The 13,847-nt window shown below is 65.8% G+C and overlaps 1 protein-coding gene across 1 annotated transcript; it reads left to right on the top strand.

The window, feature by feature from the left end:
• Nucleotides 1-3,281: 3,281 nt before the first annotated feature.
• Nucleotides 3,282-12,924, top strand: RNF44 (ring finger protein 44). The gene is given in 12 exon segments (XM_074604227.1): nucleotides 3,282-3,398; nucleotides 3,400-3,718; nucleotides 6,501-6,681; nucleotides 7,070-7,286; nucleotides 7,799-7,966; nucleotides 8,170-8,346; nucleotides 8,551-8,712; nucleotides 8,798-8,922; nucleotides 9,094-9,181; nucleotides 9,324-9,445; nucleotides 9,529-9,628; nucleotides 9,900-12,924. Coding segments are annotated over 12 exon segments (1,839 nt in total). The 3' UTR covers nucleotides 9,963-12,924.
• Nucleotides 12,925-13,847: the final 923 nt, after the last annotated feature.

Below are 13,847 nucleotides of genomic sequence, written 5' to 3'. Positions count from 1 at the left end.
CCCATGTGCAACTGAGCTGTGGAACTGGCTGCTGCAGGACACAAGGAGAGACAGAGGTGAGCGCGGTTCAAAGTGCTTCTGTCCAGGGGAGAAGAGTCCACCCAGAAGAGCGGAGGGCACGACCCATTGATTGCTTGATGCTGCTGAGCTACTGAGGTACCTGAGCTGGACCTGGCTGCTGCACCAGCAGCCTTCTGGTCGTGTTATTCAGGTCGTGCCGGTGTTTCTAGGGCAAATGAAGGAAGGTGGAGATATCTCTGCAGATTTTTTCCCCTGTCCTGAGGAAGTGAAGGCTTGTGCAAGCTTACTGTTTATTTGCGAGTCTTCTCCTCTCCACTTTGAACTTGCTGGTTGGTGTCAGTTGTGGTAGGTGTCAGGTGTGGTAGCTGTCTCAAAGGTCTCAGCTTGCTACAGGCTCTGGCTTGTGGGGAGGAAGATGCTGCTAGTTCTCCCTCTGCAGTGCAGCTCTGCCTTGCTATTAGACATCAGAGAATCCACGTGGGAGAGATCGACAGGAAACCGGGCGTTATCAGTTCCGCTGCCTGTGCAGCTACTCGCTCCTCATGTCAGCATTCTCCACGTGTGTGTGGCTGGAGGCGTTTGATGGGAGTGCTGTCAGTCCGGGGGTGTGAGTGGGTGGCGTGTGATCGCAGCAGAGGCGTCCTGCCTCCACTGCCAGCGAACTCGGCTCCACTGGGATGTGCGGAGCAGGGAAGGAGCTCCTCACCCCCCCGTCTCCCCAGTGGAGATGCACTTCACCCTGCGGTAGCTGCTCCTGATGGGGTGTCCCATGTCCCCTGGTGCTTCTGTTGGGCCTTGGGTAGGGTGGGGACACTCCTGCTGCTCCCCCTGCAGCCTCAGAGCTTCTGGGTGCTTAGTGTTGGTTTCTTCCCACTTGTTTTGCAGGCACTGGGGAGGGGAGAGAAGGATCTGGGGCCTCTCCCTCTCCCTGGACTTGGGGGAGAGGCTGGGGAGAGTGTGGAGGCGAGCCGTTGGCATGCTGGGTGTTGGGTAGAGGATGGGGCAGAGCACACCTCCAGTGGGAGACGTGCTCACACCACTCGAATCACCCCGGCTAATCCTGTGACAGACCTGACCTATATATGGGGCAAGGGAGGCGGCACATCTGTGGCAGCAGATGGTGTCTTAAAGAGCCTGGGCTCGCGGAGGCTTTGGTTCTGCTGGCCCCTGGCTCTCATGAGGGAGAGGATGGGCTGCCTGTTGGCTATGGAACAGCCAAGTTCAGCCTGAGCAGCCCTCGCAGCTTTCTAAGGCTGCTGCCTGGCACAGGGGGTCCTGCTCACCTGGGGTGTCGCAGGTGTTGGTGGCTGGACTGTGGACCCCTTGTCCTGGCCCAGGAGCACTGACCTGTGCTGCTGTCTGTGGCCAGCCTTGCTGTAGCATCAGAGCACAGGGCTCTTTGAGGCAGAGCTCCTGGACCTGGGGCAGCGTGGTGTTGGTGGCTGTGTGTGTGGCTGTGTTCCTGAGACGGTGTGGTGCAGGTGTGGGCTGAGCTGCTTCCACATGCTCTAACCCTGTGACTGGACACACGATGCCTGTCCTCACGGGAGCTGGCTGGGCAGGCTCAGCACGGCTGCACACGGCGTGGCTGGACCTGGCTTTGCCACGGGAACCGTCCAGCCTGGCTGGGCAGGGAGCATGAGGAGTGCCTCACCAGCGAGCCATGCTCCATTGATGGCTGCTCCCGATGCTGTCCCCAGGACATCGATAGCTGCTGGCTGGGGGGGAGCTGGTGACGCTGGAGTGGGTCATCAGGGAGTGTCTGCACAGATATCCACCATCTGTGGCCTCTGCCTGCTGCGGTGGTCTGCCCCCGATGAGAGCATGTCCTGCCAGCCTTGTAAAGGTGTAGTGCTGCCTCTGCCTGCAAATAGTGGCAAGGTCGAAGTGCGGAGTGCTGTTTTCCTACTCTTCCCTCTGGTCCCCAGCTCTTGAAGCAAAGAGGCTGTAGTGGAGCAGACCTTGAGGGTGATTGTTCAGGCCTGCGCTGACGATTCAGTCGTTTGACACCCTCCTGGGGTGACAGGTCTGATCCCGTCACAGGTCTGCCCCCTGCCCTGCCGCTTTCCTGTCCCATGTGTCCCATACCATGGGGGCAGAAACAGCTGGCTGTGGAGCTTGCCCCAGGATGCTCCATGTGCTGGAGGATCCTCGAGGCTGGTGTGGTTCCTCCTGTATGCCTGGAGTAGGGGTGAGGAGATGAGACATGGCAAACTGGCCTTGAGAGGGGGCTTGAGGGAGCTGGGCACGGGGCTGGGATGAGGCAAAACTGAATCCGACTGCTCGTCGCAATGATGAACCTTAATCGTTAAATCGTTGCCACTGATCTGAGGCCTTCTTTAAAAGGGGTGATGTTGCAAATTAATTAGCTCCCTTTTGGTTGTTAGCACTTTAAAGCCTGTCAGGGGAGGGCTGGTTTATAGGCATTACATCAGGGCTGCCGGCTGGCTCGCTCGCCTACCTGGGAATTTCTAAGCGTGTGTTGTAACCCGGGGAAGTTGGGCTTGGATGCAGCATCTGGCTTTCAGCAAGGCTGCTCCGATGCACTCTCCTGCGCACAGGGCTTTGACCGGCAATGGATGGTGCTGCCGGGGGCACGCGGGGAGCCGGTGGCACGGCCTCTCGCTGTGGCATTAGCCACCAGCCGGGCTGCTTGCTGGGCTGACCTGCGGGAGATGTTCTGAGGAGTTCCTGCTCCGTGTTTAATCGAGGGGAGAGAGCAGGAGGCTTTTCTGAAGCAAAAGGAGCTTTTCTGGTGCCTGGAGATTAGGACTGGGTAGCGATGCCCTGGGAGAGCTGTCCGTGCCGGGCAGGCCGTCGGTGCGGGAGGGGCGCAGCCTCTCGCCCGTCCCGTCGCGGGAGGGTGGCGGGGAGCCCGGCTCTTGCCTTCACCTTCCCCCTTGCTCGGAGCTTTTCGGCCGCCCGGGCAGCGGGAGCGCGGCGGCACGGCCGGCAATGCCGGGACACGCGGTGCCGCCGTCCCCCACGGTCCACCGCCCTCACGGAGCTGCCGGCCCGGCCGGCTTGGGCCTGTCGGGCCGGGACCGGCGGGCAGAGCCGCAGGTAAAGTGCCAGCTCGGCCCGTCCGGTACCGGGCCCCTTGAGGGCGGCGGGGCGTCCGGTGCCCGCGGGCCCCGTTGCTAGGGCCCCCCCTCCATGGAGACCGTTGCTAGGACACCGCCCCCCGGGGCGGGGGGGGGTGGCGAGGGCGAGGGGGGCCGGCGCTGCCCCGCGTGGCGGCCCGGCCCCGCGCCTCCAAGATGGCTGCGGAGCGTGACACGCCTGGTCACGTGGGGCGCGCGCGCGCCGCGCCGTCCCCCCCTCACTCCCGCCCCCCCCCCCCCCCCCCCCCCCGGTCGCGCGCGCCCCCGGGGCCTCCCGAGTGTTGTGACTCGGTCCGGCGCGTCCCGCTGCCGCCGCCGGTTCTTAAAGGGGCAGGCACCCCCCCCGCGCGCCCCCCCCCTTTCCCCCGGCCCGCCGCGGCGGAAAACAAAGAGGCACCGGAAACAGCGGCGGCGGGGAGGGGGCCGTCCCGGCGGGGGGCGGGAGGCGGGAGGCGGGAGGCGGGCGGGAGGGAGGGCCGGCGGCGGGCGGGCGGGGGGGCAGGCCCGGGCCCGGCGTCGGCGAACAAAGAGCGGCGGGAGGGGGCGGGGGCGCCGCAGCGGCACCGGAGCGGCGGCCTAGGCCATCGGTGCAGGTAAGTGCGGGGGGGTGGGGGCGGGGGCGGGAGCGGGGTGGGGGCCGCCCCCCGGAGCCCCGCCGGCACCTGCCCCGGGCGGCGGCGGCGGGGCCCGGCGGCCGCCTTTGTTATTGCTTTTGTTTGGCGCCGAGCACATGGCCCCGGAGCGGCCGCTCTTAAAGCCACAGCTCCGCGCCCGGCACCGGCGGGGGGCGCGGGCTGCCGGGCGGGCGGTGCACCCGCGGGGGATGGGGGGCTGCGGGGTTGGGGGTGCCCCGGCGGGGTGCTGCACCCGGCGGGGTGCTCCGCCGTCCCGGAGAGCCCCGGGGCTGGGCTCGGGTTTGGGGTCAGGGTCGGCCCTCCGACGGGGCCGCGGGGCCAGCGGTGACCCCGCTCCCGGGGGAGTTGGCGGCGCTCCCGTGGGGGCGGCGGGGGAGCCCGGGGTGCCGGAGCGGAGCCGGCGAGGGGTGGCAGCGGGGTGGCAGGACCCCCGCGGAGGCGGTGGCGGGGCGGGCGGCTCCCCCGGCGGCCCCGGAGCCCGGCTCTGCCCGAGCAGATGGCACCGGGCGTGAGCGCTGGCGCGCTGCTAACTTTGTTCTCGGCGGGGCCCGGCAGCTGCCTCGCCCCACCGAGGGGCGCGGGGTCCCCTGCGCTCCGGTGGCCCCCGCGGGGTCACGGTGACCCTGCCCGGGGTGGGACAGGAGGATGAGTGCCTCGGGGGGGTGCTGGTTGTGGCAGGACGGGGGGACCATGCCAGCCCCGTGCCCCTCGGTCACCACCATCCCGCGCTGGGAGACGTGTCCTCGGGGTGTCGGGAGCCCGGGCAGCCCCCCCCCGCCCCGGCTCCGGGGGTCCCGCCAACAGGAGAGCCCCTGCGTGGCTTTAGTGTCCCCGTCCCCGAGCCCATTGCTGGGGTGTCTGGTCTGGAAGGTGCCCGCCGGGTCACGCAGGGCCCTTGCAGCACGTGTGCACCGAGAGTGAGTGGGAGGCAGTGACACCCCCGGGCCACCACTGCGCCCCAGCCCGCTGGCGGGGACACCCGGGCAGAGGCTCGGGAGCAGGATAGAACACCCCGGGGACAAACCCCTGTCCTTGGGCACGGCCCCTTCCCCGGCGGCAGCCACAGACGGGCTCCTGGTAGGCTCAGCCTGTGGCTTTGGGGTTTTTCTTCTTTCCTTTTGCCCCCAAAACAGAGAGAAATTTGCTTTCAGCTTCCGAAATGGTATGGTAGATGGGGGTGAGGTTAAGAGGAGACCTGTGTGTGGCACAGGGCTCGCCCTGGTGACTTCCCGCCACGGTTGGTGATGTCTGTCACCCAGGCGTGACATTGCACCTTCTCCCTGCTGCGGTGAGACCCTGGGGGGCTCCTCCTGGGGCTGGGCAGTGCTCCCTGGCTCGGGGTGCCCTTCCTGGCCCCGGCGTGCCTCTGCCACCGGCATCGAGGAGCAGGAGGAGGAGGTAGGGCTGAAGGAGCTGCTTTGAGGGGGACACACACACCATCAGCCTGCAAGTGAGATGGATTTAGGGGCACGTGGGGTGCAGTGCCGAGGCCATGGCTGCTCCCGCTTGCTGGCCGTGGCTATGGAGGGTGAGGGAGGCTGGCAGAGGGGCTGGAGGGTGCCCGGGGGAGGCCTCTTAGGGGGAGGCGGGGGGGGGTTGAACACACATGGAGGCAGGGGAAAGCCCTTTTGGGGCCAGGGGAGCCAGAGCCTGCGAAAGCGCAGCCCCACGTGCAGATGTCTCCTCTGTGCAGTGCCCAAGCTTCACTGGGGCTGGGGGGGCGAAATGTGGGGCTCTGACATGGGGACACCGGCCAGGCTGGGCGCGGGAGGAGAGGTGGGGCAGGCCTGGGGATGTGTTCCCACTGACCCCCTGCCTGTGGGGCGGAGCGGGGAGCAGAGCTGCCCATGCCTGTCTGCCCCTTCATGGGGACGTGCGGTCGTGCCCCGTATGCTGCGGAGAGTTGACTGCACAGGCTGAGCCGGAGCGGGGCCGTGAGCCCTGCTGTCCCCTGCCAGCCACCCGCGCCTGTCACTGGGGCGGCAGCGTCAGTCCAGAGTAGGACGTGCAGGAGCCCAGCGAGAGAGAGCCGCCCCTAGAGCAGCACCGGAGCCTGTCTTGGCCACGGACACGCTGGAACCCCCCCCATGCCAGGGCTCAGGCTCCCCGGCCAGCAGCCTGGGACACTGCCGCAGCCACAGGGCCCTTCGCCGCTTGCTTTTCTCTGTGCCAAAAACAAGTGCTTCTCTCTCATTCGGTGTCCGTGTCTTGCATGGGGGGGTGGCTCTGGCCATGCAATGGAGGGACAGTAACAGGGTAACTGGGAGGGGGACGGGCTCTTCCTGCCCCACCGCCCCCCCACCCAGGGCTGCATCCAGCCCCAGGAGGTGGGGTGGGCATAGGTCTAGGTCCTGGAGAAGCAAGGGGTCATTGCCGTTACCATCGCTGTGGGGAGGGAGCAGCAGGCTGAGCCGTGCGGGGACAGTGGTGCTGGAGTGGCCCAGAGTCACTTGTGCGGGTGACGGGGCTGGGCATGGGAAAGGTGACCTGGCTCCCGATGCAGAGGGGGCCCGGGCAGGAGTCAGGTGGGCTGCAACCCCCCCCAGCATGTTTGCAGGTGCAGCGGCTGCCCTGGCCTCGCTCCATGCCTCGCTCCATGCCTCTCCCCCCATCCCTCTCCCAAAGCAGGCGGCGGGGGCAGGGGCTGGGGCGGTGCTGCCCAGGCCTGGGGTGCGGGGAGGGTTCGGGGCTCACCCAGCCCCCAGGGTTGGGGTGCCGTGACCCGCTGTCCTTCTCGCAGGATCCAAGGTGCTGGTGTCTCGCCCTGCCTGGAGCCTGAGGTCCCGGGTGCCCATCCGCCTCCCGACGTCACCAATGCGACCATGGGAACTGGCAGTGAATAGGCGGCCACCCTCTGCCCCTTTTAACCAGCGCCGTTTCTCGGGGGGACCCTGCAGCAGCCCCGACCACCTCCGGCGAAGGTACAGGGCGCAGGGCAGTGTGGGGCCCTGTCACCCATGGTGTGTGGGGACACGGGGCTGATTCCATGGTCCTGCTGGGGCAAGCCACTCTCTCCTGGGGGCCTTGCGGGGAGATCGCAGCAGGGAACCGTGTCTACCTGGCCCAGCCGATGGGTGCCCCGGGAGCAGGGCTGGGGACATGGCGGGGGGACACATGCAGGGTGAGAGGAGGAACCAGTTCTGGAGCTCCCCAGCCAGAGGAGGAGCCTGGCCTGGCACGATGCCCTGAGCATCTCGTCCTGGGAGCCGGGCTGGCACTGACCTGCCTGCAGCCACCTTGCCCGGGGCTGTGGTGCCCCTGGCCCAGGGGTCACTCCTGCTCTGTTTCTCTCCTGCGGTGGCCCCGCAGCCCCCCTGCCAGGCGTCAGTGGGGACGACGCGACCGACCTCTGGCAACCCTGCTGGGCCAGGATGAGCCCCAGCTGCACCCTGCCTTCCCCCAGCAGCCGCACATCCCTGTAGATGAGCCCCGCGCCTACGCTCTCCCCAGCACGCCGCCACGAATGCTTCACCCGGCCGCACACCCGCCCCACCAGAACCCATTCATGGTGGATCTGCATGACCAGGTAGGTGCTGCAGCCCCCAGCCTCAGTTCTAAGGGTGGGCCCGGGCTGGTGTCTTGGGCAGCGGTCCCGAGACATGCCCCTGCGTCCCCTCTGGCCAGTCTCTTGCTGCTGGAAGCACCCAGCCCTGAGGCTACCAGGGCTCTTGTCCTCCAAGCACGTAAACCCTGGGGTCCCCCTGCCAGCCTGGGTGTGCCCAGGGTGGTCCCTGCTCCCAGGGGCTGGGGACAGTCCCCTCATAGGGTTGTTCATGTCACAACTGTCACCATTGTCTGTGGTGGCGGTGCTGGGTTGGAGGCCATGCCAGCTGACTGAGGGGAGCAAAGAGGGGTCCAAACCCTCCCCCGAACCCATCCTGCACTCAGTCCCCCTCCTCTGGCCACACCAGTGGGATGGAGGTGCCAGGCGGCTGCGTCTCAGTGCTGGATGCTCAGCGCCCTGCTGCCACCCTGCTGGGACGGGGACAGCTCGGCCGGGGCTGTACCCTGACTGTGCCCTCGGCGCCTCATCCTCAGGTGCACCAGGGACCCGTCCCTCTCTCTTACACGGTTACCACCGTCACGACGCAAGGCTTCCCCATCCACGCCGGCCAGCACATCCCTGGGTGCAGCACCCAGCAGCTCCCAGCATGCTCAGTGATGTTCAGTGGACAGCACTACCCGCTCTGCTGCCTCCCGCCCCCGGTGAGTCACGGCGGGGGACACCCACAGGGGACGCCTGGGGACGGCCTGGGCCGTGGGTGCCTGGAGATCGCGTGGGTGCCCAGGCCCACTGGAGTGCAAGTTTCTGGGGGCACGGGGTCTGTTGGAGGCCCTGGGAGGGGGCAGGGCTGCACCCATGCCCACGCTGGGTGTCTGATCCCTGTTTTTCTCTCTCTCCCCCACAGCTGATCCAGGCATGCGCCATGCAACAGCTCCCCGTCTCCTACCAGACGTTCCCCCCCATCATCTCCAGCGACCATTACATCCTGCACCCCCCTCCGCCACCAGTGCCCCCCCACCAGCCGCCCCACATGGCCCCCCTGGGGCAGTTCGTACCTCTCCAAGCCCAGCACCCGCGCATGGTGAGTTGGGGTGGGGGTACGGGCTGGGGACACAACACGCCCCATGGCCCAACGAAGACCACCTTGGGGTCTTGTCCTTCTGCACCCTGTCCTGTGGGTCTGACCTGGGGGTGATGGGTGGGATGCCCAGGGTGCCTCTGTCCTGCCTGTGTCAGGGGGGTGTAATTTGGGACGCCCCTTCCAGCCTAACTGTTCCCCCCACAGCCTCTGCAGAGGATAGACAATGACGTGGACCTGCGAGGGGAGCAGCACCCCATCGCGGGCTTCACGTACCCCCCATCCCACCATGCTCCCACCCTGTCCCCCTCCGTGCCGCTGCATTACCTCCCCCATGACCCGCTGCACCAAGAACTGCCATTCGGCGTGGTGAGTCCCCATCTTGGGGGGGGGGGGGGGTGGGGGGGACGCCGTGGGGCTGGCACAGCTCTGAGCACCCCGTCTCTCTCCGCAGCCATACCCCCACATGATGCCCCGGCGGCTGAACACCCAGCGGTACCGGCTGCAGCAGGCGCTGCCCCCCCCACCGCCCCCTCCGCCGCCCCCCCCGTACTACCCGAGCTTCCTGCCCTATTTCCTGTGAGTACCGGGGTGGGGGGGGGATACAGGGGGACGTGTGGGGCAGGGGTGGCACCACAGATGGGGGGCACAGCATCGTGGCGTTGGCACAGGTGGCTCTGCCCCCCTGGGGATGCCAGGGTGGAGGTTGGGGTTTGTGGCCAACCCCCCTGTCCTTCCCCCCCAACCCAGCTCTATGCTTCCCGTGTCGCCGACGGCTGTGGGGCCCACGATCAGCCTAGACCTGGACGTGGACGATGTGGAGATGGAGAATTACGAGGTGCGTCAGCTCTGCTTTAGGGTGACGGAATGGGGGAGCTGGGGAGGGGCTTGGGGATCGCTCTGCTGGCGTGGGGAGAGCCTGGAGGGGTGCTGTGCCGGGGCGTGAGCCGACCTGAGCCGGCCTCTGCGTCTCCCTCCAGGCACTGCTGAACCTGGCCGAGCGGCTGGGGGAGGCCAAGCCGCGGGGACTCACCAAAGCAGACATCGAGCACCTCCCGTCCTACCGCTTCAACCCCGAGAGCCACCAGTCTGAGCAGACCCTGTGAGTGAGCCCGGGGCACCGTCGGGGGGGATGGGGGGGCCATGGCTGCTCAGCGGGGCCATACTGACAGCTGCTTCCCCCAGGTGCGTCGTGTGCTTCAGCGACTTCGAGGCCCGGCAGCTTCTCCGCGTCCTGCCCTGCAACCACGAGTTCCACGCCAAGTGTGTCGACAAATGGTTAAAGGTACTGCCCGTGCCTGTCGGGGAACGGGGGGTGGGGAGCGGGGCGGCTTCTTGGGGTGTCACTGCCTTTCGGGTGGCCTCGGTGCCATGCAACACGGGATGCGCTGGGAGCAGGGGCCAAGCACCGTGCTGGGACGGGTCAGGGAATCCCAGGATGTGGCGCACTGTGGGGTGCTTCCAACCCTTGGCGCTGGGCTCTGGGGGGGGGACCCTGGGTGCAGCTGATGCCATGGGGTGCCCACTCACTTGCCCCCGTCTCTCCTTGCCCGCAGGCGAACCGCACGTGCCCCATCTGCCGGGCGGACGCGTCGGAGGTGCAGCGGGAGGCGGACTGAGGCTGGCGGGCGCTGTGCCGCACAATTCGCTAGAGGACGAGGACGCCGGGCCAGGGGCGGGGGCCGCTGCCCGCTGCTAGGGCCTGACCCTGCGCTTACCCCCCCTCCCCAAAGCCTCTCCTCGGATGTGGTGAGCATTGAGCAGTCCGGGCTCCCGGCCAGCCCTCCTCCTCCCCGCTGGGGCACGGACTCGGCCGGACGCCTGCCCGCTGCGCTCCCCGGGCCCCGAATCGTGTTGTGCTGGAGGCGGGAGGCGTGTGGCCGTGCCCTCCACGCTCCAAAGACGCTGTTGTTGCTCCATCACTTTCCAGGTCTTTATACTCCACTAGGGAATTAGTGTTTTTTCCCTTTGTCACTTTTTTTTTTTTTTTCATGGTAGAGTGGTTTGTTGTTTTTTCCCTCCCCTTGTTTCCTTTCCTTTTCCGTCGCGTTTTTGGTTCCGTGGCCGTTTGACCCACTGGTGCGCAGGCGGCACCTCCCCTCGGCGTTGCTCGCGGAGGACGCAGGGAGGAGAGAGGAGGGAGCGCCGTGGGTTTGATGCCGGCAGCACCCCGAGCCGGCCCGGGGGGCAGCCGGAGGAGGTGGCCGGTGGCGCGCGGCCAAGGTGGGACACCAGCAACCCCGCGGCGTGGCAGGGGCAGGAACGCTGCCGTCCCCGCTCCCGCACACAGCCCGGCGCGGCCCCTCTCCCGCCTTGGCTGCCCTGGGAAGCCCCAGAGGGTTATGGCTGCTTGGGGTCTTTCCCTGGTGGGAGGACGGTGCGGCCCCGGCCCCTCTCCCCGTTCGTTCCCCCGTGCCCGCCCGGCGCAGCTCCCGGGGCCGGGCCATGTGATGTCCCGCGGGGCAGCCAGGCCTGGGGTGGGGGCCCAGCCCTGTCCCGGCGGCCATGGGCATGCGGTGTGCCGCCCGGCTCCCGCTGTTTTTCTGGCCCACCGCCATGAATCGACATAGCCCCGCGCCCCCGTCCTGCTGGCTGGACGGCACGGCGCGGTGCCCCCGGCCGATGGGCAGCAGGGGTGGCCAGCCGTGCTGCGGCGGGTGCCCCCCTGTCCCCCAGAGCAGGGGAGGGGGGGTTTATCCATCACCTCATGGTGTATTTTCAGTGCTACCCTGGCCCTGGCGCGGGGCGGGGGGAGCTGTGAGCAGCCCCTCGCCGCCATATCCCCCCCCCCCCATGCCCGCGCCTGGACCAGGAGCGAAGCTGCCGCCACGCCGCCGCCCGGCTCCAGCAATCCCGCGTGGCCGTTGTTTTGCATGATTAATTAGCCAGGAGGGTGACGGGAGGCAGCGGCGGCGGTGGTGGTGGTGAGAGGGACCACCCTCCCCTCGCGGCACGTGTTGCTGACGCCTGGGAGCCTCCGAGCGGACGCCAGCCCTATGTAAATGTTCACAAAATATGCATGCATGTCTGACCAGCTTGGAACGTGGTCTTGGCTACGTCTAGCCGGCTGTGGGGTGAGGGGGGGTGGGGAGATGGGGGTTTTTGTGCTCAGCTGATACTGCCATGCACTGTACTGCACATGTCCGCAACGCCACAGCAGGACCGTGAGACTTTTCAGGGCCGTCCCCGCGGGCTCTGCGCCCCTCCGAGCGGGAGGCGGCGGCCGGGGTGAGGGGCGCCCGCGGCGGCGGCGTGTGCAAGGGGCCTGGGGGGTGGGGTGGGAGGGTGCGTGGAGGGGGAAGGCGGCTCCCCGCGGGGCGGGGGGCAGGCGGCGGGGCTGGCCCCCTGCAGTGGCCCTGGCCGCCATGTTGGGGCCGGGTGTGAGGCAAGGGGCCGCGCCCGGCAGGTGGGTGGGCGGGGTGATGCTGCCCGCGCTGCCACGCCATAGGTCAGCGGGGGCCGGTGCCAATCACCGGGGTGCTGAGGTAACCCCGCTCCCGATTGGCCATGCACCGCCTCTCCCGGCCCCCCGCTCTCTGCCCAGCCAATCAGGCGCAGGGGAGCAGCGAGCGGCGCGGCGCTATTGGCCGGCTCACCCTTTGCCGCCTTTTCCCTGCCAAGCGTCGAGGCCGAGGGCTCCCGGCCTGGCACCACCAGCTCCGCCATGGCGCTGGCACCGCTGGGCTCGGTGCCCCTCGGGCAGGACCCCGGCCCCCTTCCCCGTCCCTCGCTCAGTGACAGATAACCAAAGGAGTCCCCGTGCCGCGCGGCGGCCTCGCGCCCCCGGAGACGCCCCCGCCACCCCACCCAACCCCCCCTCCTCCCCTCCCGCCCTCGCGGTGCCCAGGGAGCCAGGAAAGCCTTACGGTCCTTTGACGGCGACTCGAAAGCTCACAGCTCGTGTGCTGCAGAATTTATTCCAATGAGCAGCTAAAAAGTATCATTTAAAAAAAAAAAAATTAACAAAAAGAAAAAATTACAAAAAAAAAAAAAAATTACTAAAAAACAATTATTTAGGGTGTTTGTGATTGCTGACTGCGCTGTAGATACCACTGTTTACCAATGATTTCCTGTGGTGGGATAGTGGACTGTTTACTGTTCTATTATACCAGTCCCCGGGCCCTCCGGTGGGACCCCCGCGGCCCCCGCGGCTCCCCGGAAGGTGCTAGGACGTGTGTTCTGTGTTAGAAAGTTTTTATATATATATATATATATATATAAATATATATATATAATTTTTTTTGCTCTGTTACTTGCACATTTTACAGTTACCTCATTTTTCCCATGTATGTATTTGAAAAAAGGCTAATATATAGAAAAAAAAAGGTTCTTAAAGCTCTAAAAGTGTTTGTTTTTTTTCCATTCCATTGGAATCATATTGGTTTTGTAGCATTTAACATAACTAGTATGTTGTATTATATATATGTGTATTATACTGATTGAAATTTTTAACAGATTTGTACTTTTTTTAAAATGAAAGTTGCTAGTTCTGCTTGACCAAGTAGTGCAATCATTATTTTTTTTAATGTTGTGGCTGATTTTGAGAGGGATATTCACTAATAAATGTATGATGTATACCAATGCGCTGTGCCCCGGCTCTTGTCTCGAGGGGGGCCGGGGTGGCCCCGCCGGGTCCCCAGGGCGGCCCTGAGGCCGGGCCAGCACTCTGGGCAGGGATGGTGTCCCCAGGTCGCCACCCAGCAGGTGGAGGGAGGGTGCGGAGGCTGGAAGAACCCCAGATATAGACTTGGAGGAGACTAGGAGACCCTGCGGGGGGAAGCAAGAGCTGTAGGGAGGTCTTCTACCCCAGCGCAGTCTGTGACCCAGCAGCATGACGGACCCCCCTCACTCCCACCTGGAGATCCTTCACAGCTTGCACTGAGATGGGACATCCTCCTGGATGCCACCCTGGGACAGCACATCCTTCCAGGTGGCTCCAGCAGCACCAGGGGGGCAGCTTCAACCTCTCCTACAGCCCAACCCTCCAGCATGGCCATGCCCAGCCAGGGAAGAGGCAATCCCTGTGCTCCCCTGGCTGGCAGGAGACCAGCCCAGCCCCAGGCGACCTCAGTAGCCCCAGGCTGGGCACTTCAAGCTGAGCAGAACAGACACATCCACCCTACACATGACAGAGGGCAGGAGCTCCGGCTGCCCAAGGGTACAAGCAGGTTGCTGCTCCCCAAACCATGCTGCTGCAGAAGGCTCTGTGGCCAGAGAGGGAACAGCTCTTCCTTTGGGAGGAAAATGAGGGATCTCTTCTCCCTGTTGAGAAAGCCACACCAGGCCCTGGAGGCACCAGGAAAAGGGGCTGGTTTACTATAAGCTTGCAGGTGGGGCAGAGACATCCCTGCGCCCTTCTGTGCTTGGTACAGGCAAGTGAGCAAGGGGAACCTGCCCAAGGAGGGGAGGAGCAGGTAGGGAAGGAGCAGGCTCCCACCCCTCCCACTTTGGGCTCTGCTGGCACAGAATTACCAATCCAAGGCCAGAAGTTAAGCGAACCCAGG

The sequence above is a fragment of the Larus michahellis genome, chromosome 11 (assembly GCF_964199755.1).
Source record: "Larus michahellis chromosome 11, bLarMic1.1, whole genome shotgun sequence".
In the NCBI taxonomy this organism is placed as follows: Eukaryota; Metazoa; Chordata; class Aves; order Charadriiformes; family Laridae; genus Larus; species Larus michahellis.
The sequence above is the reverse complement of the archived record's forward strand: the minus strand, read 5'-3'. Positions and strand labels throughout refer to the sequence as shown.